Consider the following 17,148-nt stretch of genomic DNA (forward strand, 5'->3'; position numbering starts at 1 on the left):
TTTTATAGTACAGTCAAAAGTCGTTAATTCGGACACCCATAATTCGGAATGATCTATAATCCGGACATCAAAACTAAAAACTTTCTGCGCATGCGCCACGTTGACACATGTGCAGAGGCGTTCACGCGTGCGCGTAAGACCTTTTACGACTGCGCATATGAGTGTGCGCAAGTGCAGAATACGTTTTCGCGTGCGCATTTTATGTATAATGGACGTATAAGCTAAATAATTATCTATTTCATTTAATGTTGATGATTGCGTTGTTCCTTAATTTTCGAATTGCATCCGGCTTATTATTTTTTGCAGACTGTAAGAGCAATTTTATAAAAGTAAGCTTAAACTTTCGATTATATCAAATAGAATTTCCGATATATATTTGTTAATATGTAAAGGATCTAAAGCGAAAGTATGTTTTGAAATCCGAAATCTGTTTATCAATTTCACGCTGCTCGGCGGCGGGCGCGTAATGAATTGGAAGTTGATTTGTCAGCACTATCCTTATCTTCAGCGCAGATGTTTTTATTTTATTTGGCTTATAATTCCTTACCAAATGTAGTATTTCATCTCGGTATGCTCCGTCTTTGATATGATTTAAAACAAGTTCCTCGTCATTATAATTCGCTTCCGATAGCGAAGAAAAGTGACAGAGGTTATTGAAAACAAAAAAATTTCGATTGACAAATTAGTCGGTGTTCTTGACACAGCAATTATAGTACTTGAACGGCGGAACTTTGTAACTGAACAAGAAATTATGTCTGTTTAATAGAATTAAAGAGAAAGTATTATCACATGAAACGAAGCAAAACTTAAACAACTTACATTGAAAGAAATGTTTAATAAAGTAAACAAATAAATATTAAGCTTTTTCTTTTTGCAAATTTTGATACCCTTTAGATCATAATTGTTCTTTGTTTCATAAATTACGGTTTCATATTTTTAATTTTAGAATTTCTGCATGCCATCTTACGAGATTTAAACTGATGATCTATAATCCAGAAAAATCGATAATCCGGAATCGCCGAAGTCCCGACGAGTCCGGATTAACGACTTTTGACTGTAAATGTTTTAGTGCAGAATAATATAATAATTTTCCCCAGAACTTCATATAATGAAACTATTTAAATTTATTACATAAAGTACAAAGTCCAAGATCTGCATATCCAGTATCTGAAATGATTTAATATCCGGACCACCAGCCATAAAAATAAAAATCTCCCCCGAAGTCTGGGAGGTTTTCTTCTTAGTAATCCCTCTGATCTGAATCAGATCAGATCCATAAATTCATTCTCCTTCATAAATTCCAACTTGAAATTAGATAGCTTCAGCAGCTCATCATGCACCAAGGCAATACAACTAAACAGATGCTGCAAAGTAGCTTTATATAGGTGCTTCATTTGATACAAATGGAAAAATTTTTAGTACCACGAGAATATCTGAAGGTCCTTAAATGTCCTGAAGTCAACCGAGGCAGAGCCGTTTAGCCCTTCATGTCACCTTTGAAACCAATAGCAGTACCAGGATGTAAAAAAGCAAAGACAAGCAAGATTGTTAATGAGTTGATACAAATGACTGGTATATCTAAAATGGCAATTAAAAAATTATATAAAAGAGCAATTGTATGAATTGTAGCTCATGCTTGTTCAGCATGGTGGAAATTTGCCACAGTTAAAATGAGGAGAAAAGCAAATGCTGTCCAAAGGATGACAAGATGCTATAAAACAGTATCTACATCATCTCTTCAAATTTCAGCTGGTGTGATTCCACTTGATATCAGCTGGATATAAAAAGTGCTATTCAAATAACTACTAGAGGTTGCTGTAACTTTGGATATGGTGATATAAGTATTAATAAAGAAGAAATAGAAAGCGTAGACTCAAAGTGGTCATAACATCTAGCTAAAATTAAAGCTTTAAGCAGGACTTAAGTTCTCCACTGAATAGTGGTTGTGAACTATATTTGGATGGTTTTAAAAATGATGATGGAACTGGTGCAGGATTTTGTATTTACCGAGATAGAATTTTTAACTCTTTAACTTCTTTAAGCGTTTTCAGATGTCTCTCTAAAAATGCTTTAGATGCATATACATGCAACTGAAATTTTTTGAAAAATGATTAAGACGTGTATACATGAAGGCAAGACTCTGATAAATGCCTAAGATGTGTTGAGACGTTACACCAGATCTTCCGTCCACCTGCATATCTGCAGATGGCTGTCATTTAGCTCAAAGCTCTTAGTAGGGTGTGAAATCTGTTTGAATAGCGCACTTTACAGAAGAGTCTGCTGAGTGAAGACAACAGGTATATATTTATCTTCTGGCGACTACAAGCTTGTTGAATGGAAATGAATCATTTTACAACTGTTTGCCTCCTGATACTTTAAAGTAATGTCCAACCCACAGTCGCTGATTATATTATCATATTTTAGTAAAAAAAAAACACAAATGTATTAGAAAAAATATTTAATAAATCATATAATATATTATTGACTACTTGAGCTTTGTATTAAAAGTATGTTACATTTTTTGATTCGTCAACAGTAAGAAAAAGATATATAATGTCACAATTAGCTTTTTGTTTGCCCTTGTATTTCAATTGGAGTTTTTAATGGTATTTTCTTTTTGCTTTGTGAAAGGACAACACAATTTTCAGCATGGATTTATATGTGTGATTGATTATTTACTATAAACATTAACTTGCATGTAAAAAATTCTTAAATATAGAGATTAAGATATTCTACTTGAGAAATAAAATTGATTGAATGAATATACCAGAAGAATTTATTAGACCAATAGCTTTGTTTAAATAATTTATTAAAATTTGGAATACAATAAAATATGGGGAAAAATCTCCAGCGTTTCTTGAAGTTTTTTTAGAAACAAATTTATAAGTATAAATCTCTTGTTCTTATAATGGAATTTAAGTGGAATGAAACAATAAGTGCATGGTGCTCAGTAGTAGCATAGACAGTAAAAAATGTTGAGATTCAAGTTAAGGGGAAGTAGAAATGAAGATAGCGTATTAGATATTGTAATGTTAATATAACTATGTATTCTTATTGGAATGTAGGTGTCTTTTAAAGAAACAATATTGTGATAGTTACCTGTAATGTATCCATGACTACACTTCGTTTGTTATATTCTTACTATAACTGCATCCTTCAGAAATTAAATTATCTGCATAATTTTCCCCTTTCAATTTTTGGATGGCAAAATCAGTCTGGGGGGGGGGTCTAAAAATGCAAGAAAATATAGTATTTTGCTTATTTTTGGTCATTGATATTAACTAAAATTTGGTTTTAAATGTATCTGACTGCAAAAGCAGATCTCATTAGAAGTGCACAAAAATACATACAGGAGCCCCATTCCCTCCAAAAAAGTATAAATAACCAAAGAAAGGTAAACATACAAATGAGGCTTGTTAAATTAGGTAGAATATGAATATATTTAAATTTGTAATAATACATCAGTTCTACATATGAATAAAATATAGGCATAATAATATAAATAAGTTCAAAAATCAGTTTCTTTCTTCCACATTAGCAGATGGAACCTATTTCTTCCAGGTGATTTTTTCCATTGTAGAAGGCACTTGCCAAAATAGGGAAATTTTATGTCTCTTATGTTAAATCATGGCGAGTAGCTATGATATTAGCTCTAAAACGTAAAAATTCTGCATTTTTTAAAATTTAATTAATTATTTTTTTATGTGTGATTTTAACATTTTTCATTTAACTGGCTGAAACTTTCATTGAAAGGCTGAATATTGACTTGTTTTTAATATAAAGGGTTTGATGATGAGCTGTTGAAAAAATTTTCATTGTCTTTGTAATTTTTTTTTTTTTTTTTTTTTTCCAATAGAAACTAAATGAAATTGTAGCCAACCAGTTTGAATCTTTGGATCCTGCGGCAGCTTTAGAGGCCTTATCAACTGCCTACGAGTACGTACTACCGAGTATGGAATTCCTTGCATCACCTGGAGCATCCGAGACAGATATTGTTGTGGCAGAAACTATACGAAACAGATGGTGTTCTATGTTGGGTCTTGACATAGCAAGTAAGCAAAGTATGAGATCATTTTGGGTTTTAAATCTCGATAATTACTTAAGCAGGTGGTGCCAAACTTGATAGCCAGGCTTCGTATGTAAAACAGTAAGTGATTTCATTATAAACTTGAAAAACTGCGTAGTCAGGTAAAAATAATGTGCATTAAAAATGTCTAGGAAAAGTTAGGTATGAACATGTTTGGCATTGCATGACTTTGGTAACTAGCGGGAATATTTATGATCATTATTTAAAGGTATGAGATATGTGCAAGCCAGTCTTGTATGGATTTTATATGATTTAGAATTTTCTAGAAATAGATTTAAAATAAGTAAAAGAAATTTATTTTGTGGAAATAAGATGAAAGAGAGTTCTTTCAGTATTTAAGCTATTTTTTTATTAGTGACATTGAAAATTGTATATAAAAGAGGTGGCATTGAAGAGAGAGTTTCATATTATTATTATTGAAAGAGGTGGCATTGAAAATGGTATATGAAAGAGAAGTCTAGAATGTGAAGATTTTGCGTTGGTGATGTGATAAGTTATCAGGTTATGATAAAGATAAAACTTTTTTTTTCCTTTTGCTTCCGCTTTTATTACCTGTACATAATGTAATCAAAGTCAAAATGAAAGTAATATGTGTTTATTTAAAACATAAAAATGAAATTTATTATTGAAAAATCTGATGTGTACACCACGACTTCCTTGTACAGAATATTAAATTATATGCATTTTTTCTTGCATTTCATTTAAACTCTATCAGATTGAATTAAATCTACATTGTCGATAGCACATAAACCACAATAGAATAAATGCACTCTTTAAAATTCACTATACAGTCAAAAGTCGTTAATTCGGACACCCATAATCCGGAATGATCTATAATCCGGACCTCAAAGCTACAAACTTTCTGCGTCTGTGTCGCGTTGACGCATGCGCGTAAGACCTTTACGGCTGCGAATTTGCGTGTGCGCGTGCGCAAAATACGTTTACGAATGTGCATTTAATGTATAATGGACGGGATAAGCTAAGCTAAAATTATCTAATTATCTATTTCAGTTAATGTTGCAGATTGCGTTGTTCCTTAATCTTCGAATTGGATACGGCTTATTATTTTTTGCAGACTGTTAGAGCAATTTTATAAAAGTAAGCTTGAACTTTCGATTATTTCAAATAGAATTTCCGATATATATTTACTAATATGTAAAGGATATACAAAGCGAAAGTATCTTTCGGAGTCCATTAAACAAAATGTGGAATTGCTGCAAAAAATGGATAAAAGCATATCCTTTGTTTATCTTTAACGCCGCGGAGCGCAATGAATTGGAAGTTGATCTGTCAACACTATCCTTATCTTAAGGGCAGATATTTTTATTTTATTTGGCTTATAATTGCTTACTAAATGTGGTATTTCCTCTCAATGTACTCCGTCTTTGATATGATTTAAATCAAATGCCTCGTCATTATAATTCGCTTCCGATAGCGAAGAAAGTGACAGAGGTTATTGAAAACGGAAAAATTTCGATTGACAAATTAGTCGGTATTCTCGACTTGAACTCGGTATAGGACTTGAACAGCGGAACTTTGTAACTGAACAAGAAATTATGTCTGTTTATGGTAAAGAGAATGTATTATCACATAAAAAACGAAGCAACTTAAACAACTTACATTGAAAGAAATGTTTAATAAAGTAAACAAATAAATATTAAGCTTTTTTTCTTTTTTCTTTTTTTTTTTTTTTTTTTTTGTAAATTTTGATACCCTTTAGATCATAATTGTTCTTTATTTCGTAAATTACGGTTTCATATTTTTAATTTTATAATTTCTGCATGCCATTTTACCAGATTTAAACTGATGATCTATAATCCGGAAAAATCGATAATCCGGAATCGCCAAAGTCCTGACGAGTCCGGATTAACGACTTTTGACTGTATTTGTTTATTACAGCGACACTCTGGCGTTAGGTTCACTTAACAGCATTACATTTCATTCATATTATATCTTATAATGCATATAAATTTATATCATTTGAAGAATTATCTAATCATTGTCACATGTTCTATTCAAATACTATAATAAATTTGAAACGATGTATAAAAGAAATTAAGCAAACAAAACAAAAAAGAAACAGTTTTTCACAGACAATTCAGTATTTCTCATTCAATTAATTCAGTTCTCACTTCCCGACAAGGTAAAAATACATAAAATTCAAAATATCTATATTAAAAATTATGAAGTAAATCTTAAACACTTATTTCCTTAAATAAATTCCAGAATGGATTAAACATGATTTAATTTGCAATAATAAAAAAAGACGTTATCTTTGTTGTTGCGAAGCTTAGTTTCTCTAGATTGGCAACAAATCCGCTATTTTGCAAAGTTTGAAATGTAAAGAAACATGACTGCCATCACAAAAAATTTTAGGCTTGGTTGCAATTAAACAACTTTTAAATTGTTGATAACTCCACAAATATTGTGTATGCAGATTTACTTAAGGCATAAAAACCTTAAAAGGGGTGTTGGAACCCCAAAATCTTCAAAAAATTGTGATTTTGGATTTTTGCATTTTCAAATTCTCTACACTTTTATCTTTCTAAAAATACCATTCTTTAATCTCTATGAAAATTAGAACTGTGAAAAAATCTTGTTTTAATTTCTCGTCTACTGCTTTGATCAATGAGGATTTTTACATAAAAACACGTTTTTCTTCAAACGTGATTTTTTTATACTCGATGTACCTTTTCTCAGGAACTACTGCTCACAGGTATCTAAACTTTTTATGGCTTATTTATTAGGTTCCCTAATATTTACTGAAATGAGCTTTTTGTAATAAACTTAGGGGAAAAAAATTTAATTTTTTTGCGTATGAAAAGTGCTAAATTTTACTATGCCTAACAAAATATTCTGTAATTTACTCTAAAATTCAAAATGCTTCAAAAGCTCATTTCAGTACAATCAGATAGGTTTACTTTAATTACAGAAAAAATTTCAAGCTTGTATCTACAGCAGATTTTGAGAAAAGGTACATCGAAAATGGCCAATTTAACATTGTCAGTATAGGGGTTTCTGATACCCCTTAACCGGAAGATAAGAACAACGTAATTCAATCATTTTTAAAGCAAAAAGTGCACAATTTATAAACATATAAGAATAAAGAAACTGAAATCACTGAACTGAGAGTGGATGTTTATATATTTTTGGTGCAGCCGATTGCAACCAAAATACGAGGTGCACATCTACATATTATAGCAGTCCTATATACAAAATTTCAACGTTCTGAGGCTATTCGTTTTTGAGTTATGTGAGATACGTACGTACGGCACAAAAATTTTTTCTTCAGAATTTTTAGATCAGTTTTATAATTTTTTTAGGGTTGGGGAAAGTTTTTTATTCTGTTATTACGTATAGATGTCACGCAAAAACATCATTAAATTGCATTCAATAGTGGTCAAAATCGATATTTTCGTTGAAATATGATGCCTGAAAATTTTCGTAATTAAGTAAAAATGGTTTGTTTAACGTTTAAATCTGTATTGTGAATTTAAAGGCAGCAAAGTTATTCCATGTTAGAAAAATTATGTTCAAGATAATGAAGTGTATAGCAATTCGTAAAAATATTAATGTTATTTAATTTTGGCTCATGTAAAATTTTAATCGTTTTTTGAAGCAAATGGACTTATACAGTCAAAAGTCGTTAATCCGGACTCGTCGGGAATTTGGCGATTCCGGATTATCGATTTTTCCATATTATAGATCATCAGTTTAAATCTCGTAAGATGGCATGCAGAAATTCTAAAATTAAAAATATGAAACCGTAATTTATGAAATAAAGAACAATTATGATCTAAAGGGTATCAAAATTTACAAAAAAAAAGCTTAATATTTATTTGTTTACTTTATTAAACATTTCTTTCAATTTAAGTTGTTTAAGTTGCTTCATTTTATGTGATAATACTTTCTCTTTAATTCTATAAACAGACATAATTTCTTGTTCACTTACAAAGTTCCGCTGTTCAAGTCCCGTTATGGCTGTGCTGAGAACACCGACTAACTTGTCAATCGAAATTTTTTCATTTTCACTAACCTTTCTGTCACCTTCTTCATGTCTTTATCCATTTTTTGCAGCAATTCCACTTTTTGTTTGATGGACACCCAAACATACTTTCGTTTTGTAGATCCTTTGGGAGCTCCAGCATCGGAAATTCTATTTGACATAATCGAAAGTTCAAGTTTACTTCTATAAAATTGCTCTTACAGTCTGCAAAAAATAATAAGCCGCATCCAATTCGAAGATTAAGGAACAACGCAATCATCAACATTAACTGAAATAGATAATTAGATAATTTTAGCTTATACCGTCCGTTATACTTTAAACGCGCACGCGCATATGCGCAGTCGTAAAGGTCTTACGCGCACGCGCATGTGCGCAGTCGTAAAGGTCTTACGCGCACGCGTAAACGCCTATGCGCATTTGTCAACGCGGCACATGCGCAGAAAGTTTTTAGCTTTGAGGTCCGAATTATGGGTGTACGAATTAACGACTTTTGACTGTATTTATAATTAAAAATCTTTATATTATTTTGTAGGAAGAAAATAATTTACTGATATTAGCCTTCTGACTGATGATTATAGTGGTTACTTTGTAAATACTCATCTATTTAAAATCATTAGGTTAATTAATTTTAAAATTTCTAACTAAATATGAACCTTAAAAATATCTTATGGATCTATTATGCAGTATAATTATCAAAAATACATCTGAATATTTTCAAATTTCTGAATACTAAAAGTAAAAAGAAATTATTATGTCTCTATATTATTTCATGGATAATTGAATTTTGCTGTAGCTTGTCATAGATACTAAATACACACACACACACATATATATATTTCAAACACGAAAGAGTCAGGAAGCAATACTGAAAAGCTTTTTTGTCATGATTCTTACTTGAGAAAAAGATGAAACACTTAAGCATTTATTACCGCATTTGACGGCATGTAAGATGCATTGGCATATAAGACGCACCCTTATTTAAAAGGCCACACACAAGGAAAAAAAGTTTCAATAGTCCGTGCGATAGCTGTGGTTTCTTTTAGTTCTCACGTTTTGTAAAAGCCAAATAAACAATCATTGAATGCAATTACCAAACATATTTTTACTAAGAAAAATTAACAAACGGCAAGCTATTTTGAACATGATATGTAAATTTCAATAATGAATAAATAAATGAATGGCAAGCAATCAAACATAATACAAAAGAAAGCAGAAACAACAAAAAACACAGATTCAAGGAAAACGTTGCTTGTCATGAAATTAGACTTTAATCACTTTCAAAACCATAAAAATCCTTTTCACTATCATCATCATCAAAAACGAGAATACCGTCATCACTACTGTTTCCGTCATCGCTGGTATCACCTTCTTCGAATAATGCGTCGTCTTCTGTTCCGTCAAGAGCATTACCGATTCCGCACTTCTTAAAGGACTTAACAATTACTTCAGCCTTTACGTCCTCCCAGGATCTTTTTACTCACTCGCACACTTGTGAAATAGAGGGCCGCTTCATTCTACCTGAGGGTGTGATGTGGCTTTCCTGTCCACTTGTTCCATCGTTCTCACACTTTTTCCTTAAATGGCTTAGTCACCGATACATCTAAAGGCTGCAGTTGGCTATTCAGTTCGCTGGGAATGACAGCTATCTAGGTTTTTAATTCTGTCGCTTTATTCTTTATGGTTTCAGTTCTATGGGCGCTAAACTGATCCAAAACCAAAAGAGGGGGTTTTCTTAAGAGTCCACCAGGTCGCCTCGCCTGTATGTTCTGTAACCACAGTTTCATTCCAGCTTCGTCCATCCAGCCTTTCGGATGAACATGAACAATTACACCCATAGGAAGTTTTTCTTTTGGATGAGGTTTTCTTTTGAATATGAAAATGGCGGTAGTTTTGTGCTATCAGCACAACATGTTAGAACTACCGTATATCGTGTTTTTTCATGACCTGTGGTTTTTATGGTTATTGATTTAGACCCTTTAATACTCACAGTCTTGTTGGATGGTATATCAAATGTGAGTGGAATTTCATCCATATTTCCTATTTGACCAAGCTCAAAAGGCGTTTTCTTGCATGCATTTATAACAAACCTATGAAATGCTAGTATTTTTTCTTCATAATCTGCTGGCATTTTCTGTGCAAGTTTTTCTGCAAATCCTTTGGCCTCATTGTTTATCATTTTGGTTGAAACACTTATCCCAGATTTCCTCTTATCTATCATCCACATTTTTATGGCATTTTCAAGTTCAGGCCAAGATAGAGCTGGGCATCGAAGGTTATGTTTTTGTTTCTTAGCAGTTTTCAGTCGATCTTCCTGCAGTCGCCAAATACGTATAATTTTTCCAGTAGGTGGTGGACCGAAATGCCTTGCTGCTACTCTGTTTCCATACACTTTGGCATAGTTTAACACTCCTAGTTTATACTGAATTGTATAGCTTAATCTCTTGTTTCTTGTAGCCATATTTTCCAGGGTATTATTTTAAACATTAAGCACCGATATTGACACGTTTATACATAGTAGCACCGATACCAAAACGTGTGTCGGCTAAGTCAAAGAAAGTCTATGTAAAGAAGGAAAGGCTCCATAGACGTAATGGGACCGTTGAACCTGTTCGAACTTCGACATCAGCTTTGAGCTTTGGCGCTTTTGGGCGACAGATATTTCATGCATGCGCAAAATAATTATGGCAGATGTAGAAAAAGTTATTATGTGTGTCTAGACCTTTATCCGGGCTAAAAATAGCATTCATTATTGAAAGTTAACCTCTGTCCTTCACGTATAAGATGAAGGTAACATTTTTGAGACAAAATTTAGGAAAAAATGTGCGTCTTATATGCCGTCAAATACGGTAATTGTTGTTAATTGATCAGAAGTTAGTTTGTTTCCCTTGAAAAGTCAACTAATTTCCAGTCAATGACTAGAATTTCTTAGTTTCTTGGTTGTATTTTCACTTTTAATTATACCTTTTTAATAATTCTTTCTTAAATATGCTAATCAGTAAATTAATTTCAATAATTAATTTCAGTAGACTTTCAATAACTACTTTTACTATAATAATTCAGTAACTACTTTTTCAAAGATAATATATTAAATATACTACTACAAAATAAAGTATTATATTATTTTATTACTTTGTAGCTCTAGTACAAGTATTACAGATAATTAACTTGTTCATTACATACGAGGGTTGGAACTTTAATAGTGGCAACACAGCTGAAAAAACGCTGCGCAACAAAACCAAAGAATATCGCGTATACCACACGTGAACTACATACCTACCTTACTTCTCAGCAAAAAGACTCGTCTTGCCTACGTCACGCGCATGCGGAGTGACGCGAAGAACGGATCCTTGTATTAGCTCGCAGTCTAAAGTAAGTGTTGTCAGGATGTTTTCAAAACAAGAACAACGATGTTGGATAAAAATTGAATGTGCCAGAGGTCGTACAGCATGACAGTGTCATCGAGGGCTTCAAGAGGCTTGCGGGGAATCTGCATTGCCTTACAGAACCATAGCAAGATGGGTGAAAGCATTCAATGAAGGACGCCAAAACGTGGCAGACATGTTGCGGCCAGGTCGTCCGAGTGTCAGTGATGCAGACGTGCAAACTGTTGCCGCACTAATGGACAGTGATCGCTGCCAAACGATTCGTCAACTGGCCGGACAGACAGCACTAGGCTGCACATTCTGAAGGAACGCATGTCCATGAGAAAAATTGCTTCACTATGGGTTCCACATCAATTGACGGAAATGCAGAAATGGCTACAATACTATGCTGCCCAAACCCACCTGGAGCACTATGTGCGCGAAGGAGATGCTTTTTTACGCCATATCGTTATGCTGGATGAGACTTGGGCCCAATCATACCAGCCAGAACTGAAACGCCAATGAAACAAATGGCGTCATCATGGGTCACCACGACGTTCGAAATTTTGTCGGAACCCCAGCAATGTGAAAGTTATGGTGATTCTCGTGTACGACTTGTGATGGTGTCATCCTAATGCATACTGTTCCCCCACAGCAGACCGTCACTGCGCAGTATTACTGCTCATTTTTGGAGCAGAATCTCCGACCAGCTTTGAGAAAAAAACAGCAACACTTTCTTCAGAACGCTCCTCTCATTTTGCATGACAGTGCTCGGCCGCATGCAGCGCAAGCTGTGACTGATTTGTTCAAGCAATGGGGCTGGAAAGTGCTTTACCATCCACCATACTTCCCAGATCTAAGCCCTTGTGACTATGACTTAATTCCTAAGATGAAGGAACCACTTTGTGGCATTCGCTTCCAAACTGTTCCTGAGATTCTTGCGGCAGTAGACCAGTCCATTCAAACTATCAACAAAACAGGCGCTGCTACAGGTATTCTGCGATTTCCACATCACTGGAAACGGGTTGTACACAATGCTGGCGACTATACTGAAGAACTGTGGTGACATGAATCACTTTTGTATTTCTTGTAAATAAATAGTTGCCACTATTAAAGTTCCAACCCTGGTATATATATATACACACACACACACACACGGTCTGTTATAATATATCTTATTATCTGTGTATATACCGTATTTGACGGCATATAAGACACACCCTTATTTAGACGGCCACACACAAGGAAAAAAAGTTTAATAGCGTGGTTTCTTTTAGTTCTCACATTTCGTAAAAGCCAAATAAACAATTATTGAATGCAATTACCTTCACGTATAAGATGCAGGTAACTTTTTTGAGACCTAATTTAGGAAAAAAAGTGCGTCTTATATGCCGTCAAATATGGTATATATAATAAGACATAATTAATGTGCAGTTTCTTCTGGGGTTGGAGTCGATGTTAATTGATGCTGATAATGGTAATAAAATATAATATAGGTATACTTAAAAAAAACCAATTTTAAGATGTGGAGACAATTCAGACTGTCTGCATGATGATTTGCAGCTAAACTGGATAAATACTGTACACACCTAGAATGTGAATGAAAGTTCCTGTCTTTTACTTGATCATCCTCATAATTTGGCTTCTAAATCATCTGCTTCAGGCTAATTTAAGTTATTAAACTTGATGAATGCTGTGACCTAGTCTGCTAGTACACAAGCAAATTTGTGAAATTTTATGGAAATAAATGTAATTTTAAAGATGGAAGTTCGAAAGCTGAATGTTCTGTCATTGACATTTGGAACAGCAACTTCAGATATGAGCATTATGCATTTGCCGTGAATTAATAGTAATTCGTCCTGGGATCCTGTACGCTCAACTGTCCGAATATTCACCAATTTCCAAGTATGAGGGTTAGTTAAGCTTTTACTGTTAAAGGATGAAAATGGAAAAATTTGCATGAAGCAAATTTCTGTCTTCTGATTTCAGAAATGTTCCTCTTTTTTACTTAAATTACTTTGCTTGCAATATCTGTTAAGGAAAAACTGATATACAATGAAAATTTAGAAAATGTTCAAAATTTAGATTTAAATTATTTAAATATCAATATGAGTGAAAAAATAAATTGTATTTATTATTAGGTTCCAAGCGAATACAATAAATGTGCCTTATTATTATTTAATTTCTCTATTTTGAACTGAAATTTCATCATTAAATCTTGTAATATAATTTAGTTCTGCAAAGTTTTTTTTTTTTTTTTTTCCCCTCTCATTGTAAACTAGTTGTGTAAATTGAACTGTTATTTAAAATTTTAAAAAAAAAAAAAAAAAAAAAAAGGTAATTATTTTCCATGGTTGAGATAATGCTTATTCTCTCTTAATAAATACTGCATTTCTCATATTTTAAATTACAAGTCTATTTTCTTAAAATGTGCTTGAAAAGTGCTTATAGGTGCTTATTTTTTTAACTAAAATGTGGCTATGAACCCTGTTGATATAGTGATTAGAGTTGCTGGCTGCCATATTGTTGAGCTGGGGTTTCAATTGTGGATAATGCTTGGATGTTTGCAAGTGTATAGATTCTATGTGGCATGTGAATGCTTAAAATACTAGCAAGCCACAAGTCCTCTAAAGAAAAATTATGGTGTGAAAAGAGGGGCAGGATGTATCTGTTCCTTGAGTGTTCTTCAGCAAAACTGGGTAGGAACTTTCCCATTCTCATGGGTGTAAAATTGGTATCCTCCTATGGTGAAATTTCGACAATGTTTTCAGTAAAGACAAAAACAAGAATATGCATATATAAGAACATGTATATATGCATGTATATAAATATACATATATATTTATGTTCTATTTGCTAAAGCAATATTGATTATATTATCTCCTAATAAATTTAGTAGAAATATCAAAAAAGAGGGAACCCATACGTAGAAAGTTTCATTCCTACGTATGTGTTTAATTCCTATGTATGTGTATGAAAATTGTGTTTCAAAGTAACTTGTATGTAAATTATTAGAATGTTTTACGGGGACCTGAATTTAAAACATTGAATAACAAAATTTCAATCTTTGAAACAGAAATTAAATTAATAGCAAGTAATTATCGCTATTGATCAGAAATTAGTTGATTTTTCAAGGGGAACAAACCAACTCCCGTTCAATAAACAATATTTAATAAATGCAAAGGTGTTTTGTCTTTTACTCAAGTAAGAATGGTGATGCCAATCTGGCAAATGAAGTTAGCCCAAAATTGTAGTTCCGTGAAGTGGTGGGATTTAGAACCATAGTAGAATACCAAAGAACTCATTCTGAACTAAGCATTTTCGCTAATATAAAATTCTTTATAAATTTTGAGTGAAAAGCAATTCAGGAAAATTTACAAAATACTTGAGTAAATGTCCCCCGACACCCTCGCTTTTATGCATGTTAATTGAAAATTATTTGTATAAAAATTAAACAGTGGTAATCTTAATTGGGATTATGAAATAGAACTCAAAGTAATTGAAATAAACATTAGAAAATTAAGAGACAAAACAATGCTATCTTTGCAAAAACAAATCAAATAATAAAAATTTTTTAATAAAAATTAAAAATTAATATATATGTATAATAACAAAAGAATTTGAAATGTACATGAAGATATAAATGGCCAGAAAATGCATAAATTAACTTACGTTCTTTCTATTGGGATGTCGGTAAAGTGTTTTCTTCTGTGCTTTACTCAGAAGGAGGGTGTGTCCGAAATTTCCGTTATCGGCAGCGGGGATACTTTGAATTATTTCAGGCGGCAAAACTTGTGAGAAGTAATTTATGGGATGCAGGAGGGTCTAGGATTGCTTGAGAGACGTTTGTTGCGGAGTTCTTATGTGAGTGAAAACGTCTGTTAAAATTTTGAATATACTAACTAGTTAATGGAAATTAATTAATTTCTGGCTAATTGTCGTGTCGGAATGAGGAAGAAAATTAGAAAAGGAAAAAAGTAATTTTCACTGTCAAAGAGCTATTTGACAGACTAAAGATTATGAAATAGGCTAATTTTTTTAGTAACAGCATAAGAAAAGTCTGAAAACAATTAGCTTTTTACATTATGTAAAATTTTGTAATTACACTATGTACAAATCCTCCAACAGATAGTCATCCAAATTATACCGCCTTCTCAGGTTTAGGAACAAATTATCATAGCCCTATCAGTTAAATGATTTAGAGTGAGTATTTAATGCCTGCCCTTTTAAGACAATGGTTAATAAATCGATTAGGTATTAGATTATTTTTGAGAATTTTAATAAGGAGCAAAATTTCGCGTTGTAGATCTATCGTATCTGTGCAAATATTTTTAATACATTGTATTTGATTTATTATTGTGTTACTAATAACTTTTTTGGAGATGTTGGAAGTCCAATTTATTAAGTTTGTTAGTATTGAAACTGAAGTTTCTTATTTTGTCAAAAAGTAAAAAATTTTTGTAGTTAATGATTTGAAGATCGAGATAGTCGATATTATTTTGCGAATGATTAGTTTTATTCTGGATAAATAAAAAGGCATTCTGGATAAATTTCGGAATATTCAATCTTATTAAAATTATTAAATGTAATAAGATCATCTATATATCTGTAAGTGTGTAGTAATTTAACTCTTCCTGTTGTAAATTTTTTTGGAAGTTAAATTCTTTGATAAATAAAAAGAGATTACAGATCGAAGTGCTTTATGCATACATAAGAACAACTTAATGCATTTGTCATTTCAAATGCATTTGAACCATTTGAAACCATTGTATCCATTTGCAACAACAACCTAACTAAATCAGCAGAGGGTATTTAAACTAAGGTGTGATTTCAAGCTGTTACTCCTACAAGAATTAGCAAAGGCATCTAAGGAAATAGAATAAAGAATAGTAAGGAGGAAGGATGGAAATAGAATAAAGAATGTTCGTTTCATTGATGTTTCAACCTATTTCTACTCATATCCATAAATAAAAGGCCATGAAGTACCTATATTTTATATCAGTACCTAGAAAATAAAACATCAGCAAACATAAAATTAGGCAAGGCATTAATCATCTATTTGGCCTATATTTTAAACAAGACTGTCGATTTCAAAAGTAAACAGGTGGAGGTCTCTCATCATCAGGAGGGTAGAAATTCAGAAAATGGAGCATATTTTTACTGAAAGCAAAGTGAACCAGAAGGCGGCGCCATCTATCCAAAGAAATACCGTCAAAAGTCGTTAATCCGGACTCGTCGGGACTTCGGCGATTCCGAATTATCAATTTTTCCGGATTATAGATCGTCAGTTTAAATCTGGTAAGATGGCATGCAGAAATTATAAAATTAAAAATATGAAACCGTAATTTACGAAATAAAGAACAATTATGATCTAAAGGGTATCAAAATTTACAAAAAAAAAAAAAAAAAAAAAAGCTTAATATTTATTTGTTTACTTTATTAAACATTTATTTCAATGTAAGTTGTTCAAGTTGCTTCGTTTTTTATGTGATAATACGTTCTCTTTAATTCTATAAACAGACATAATTTCTTCAGTTACAGAGTTCTGCTGTTCAAGTCCTATAATTGCTGTGTCGAGAATACCGACTAATTTGTCAATCAAAATTTTTTGTTTTCAATAACCTCCGAGTCACTTTCTTCGCTATCGGAAGTGAATTATAATGATGAGGAATCTGATTTAAATCATATCAAAG

At 32.4% G+C, this 17,148-nt stretch overlaps 1 protein-coding gene across 4 annotated transcripts in view; it reads left to right on the top strand.

The window, feature by feature from the left end:
- Window positions 1-17,148, top strand: part of LOC118191108 (ubiquitin carboxyl-terminal hydrolase 25-like) — a 159,402-nt gene that overhangs the window by 130,600 nt on the left and 11,654 nt on the right. For 3 of the 4 annotated variants that reach the window (XM_085814212.1, XM_085814215.1, XM_085814213.1), the window contains exon 21: window positions 3,857-4,061. In XM_085814212.1, coding sequence (XP_085670338.1) covers window positions 3,857-4,061 — 205 coding nt within the window. The remainder of the gene's footprint in view (window positions 1-3,856; window positions 4,062-17,148) is intronic. The other variant, XM_085814214.1, reaches the window with a different exon arrangement.

This window comes from Stegodyphus dumicola, chromosome 3 (genome assembly GCF_044657685.1).
Source record: "Stegodyphus dumicola isolate Sdum_Otavi_A_Nest chromosome 3, ASM4465768v1".
NCBI classification, from domain to species: domain Eukaryota; kingdom Metazoa; phylum Arthropoda; class Arachnida; order Araneae; family Eresidae; genus Stegodyphus; species Stegodyphus dumicola.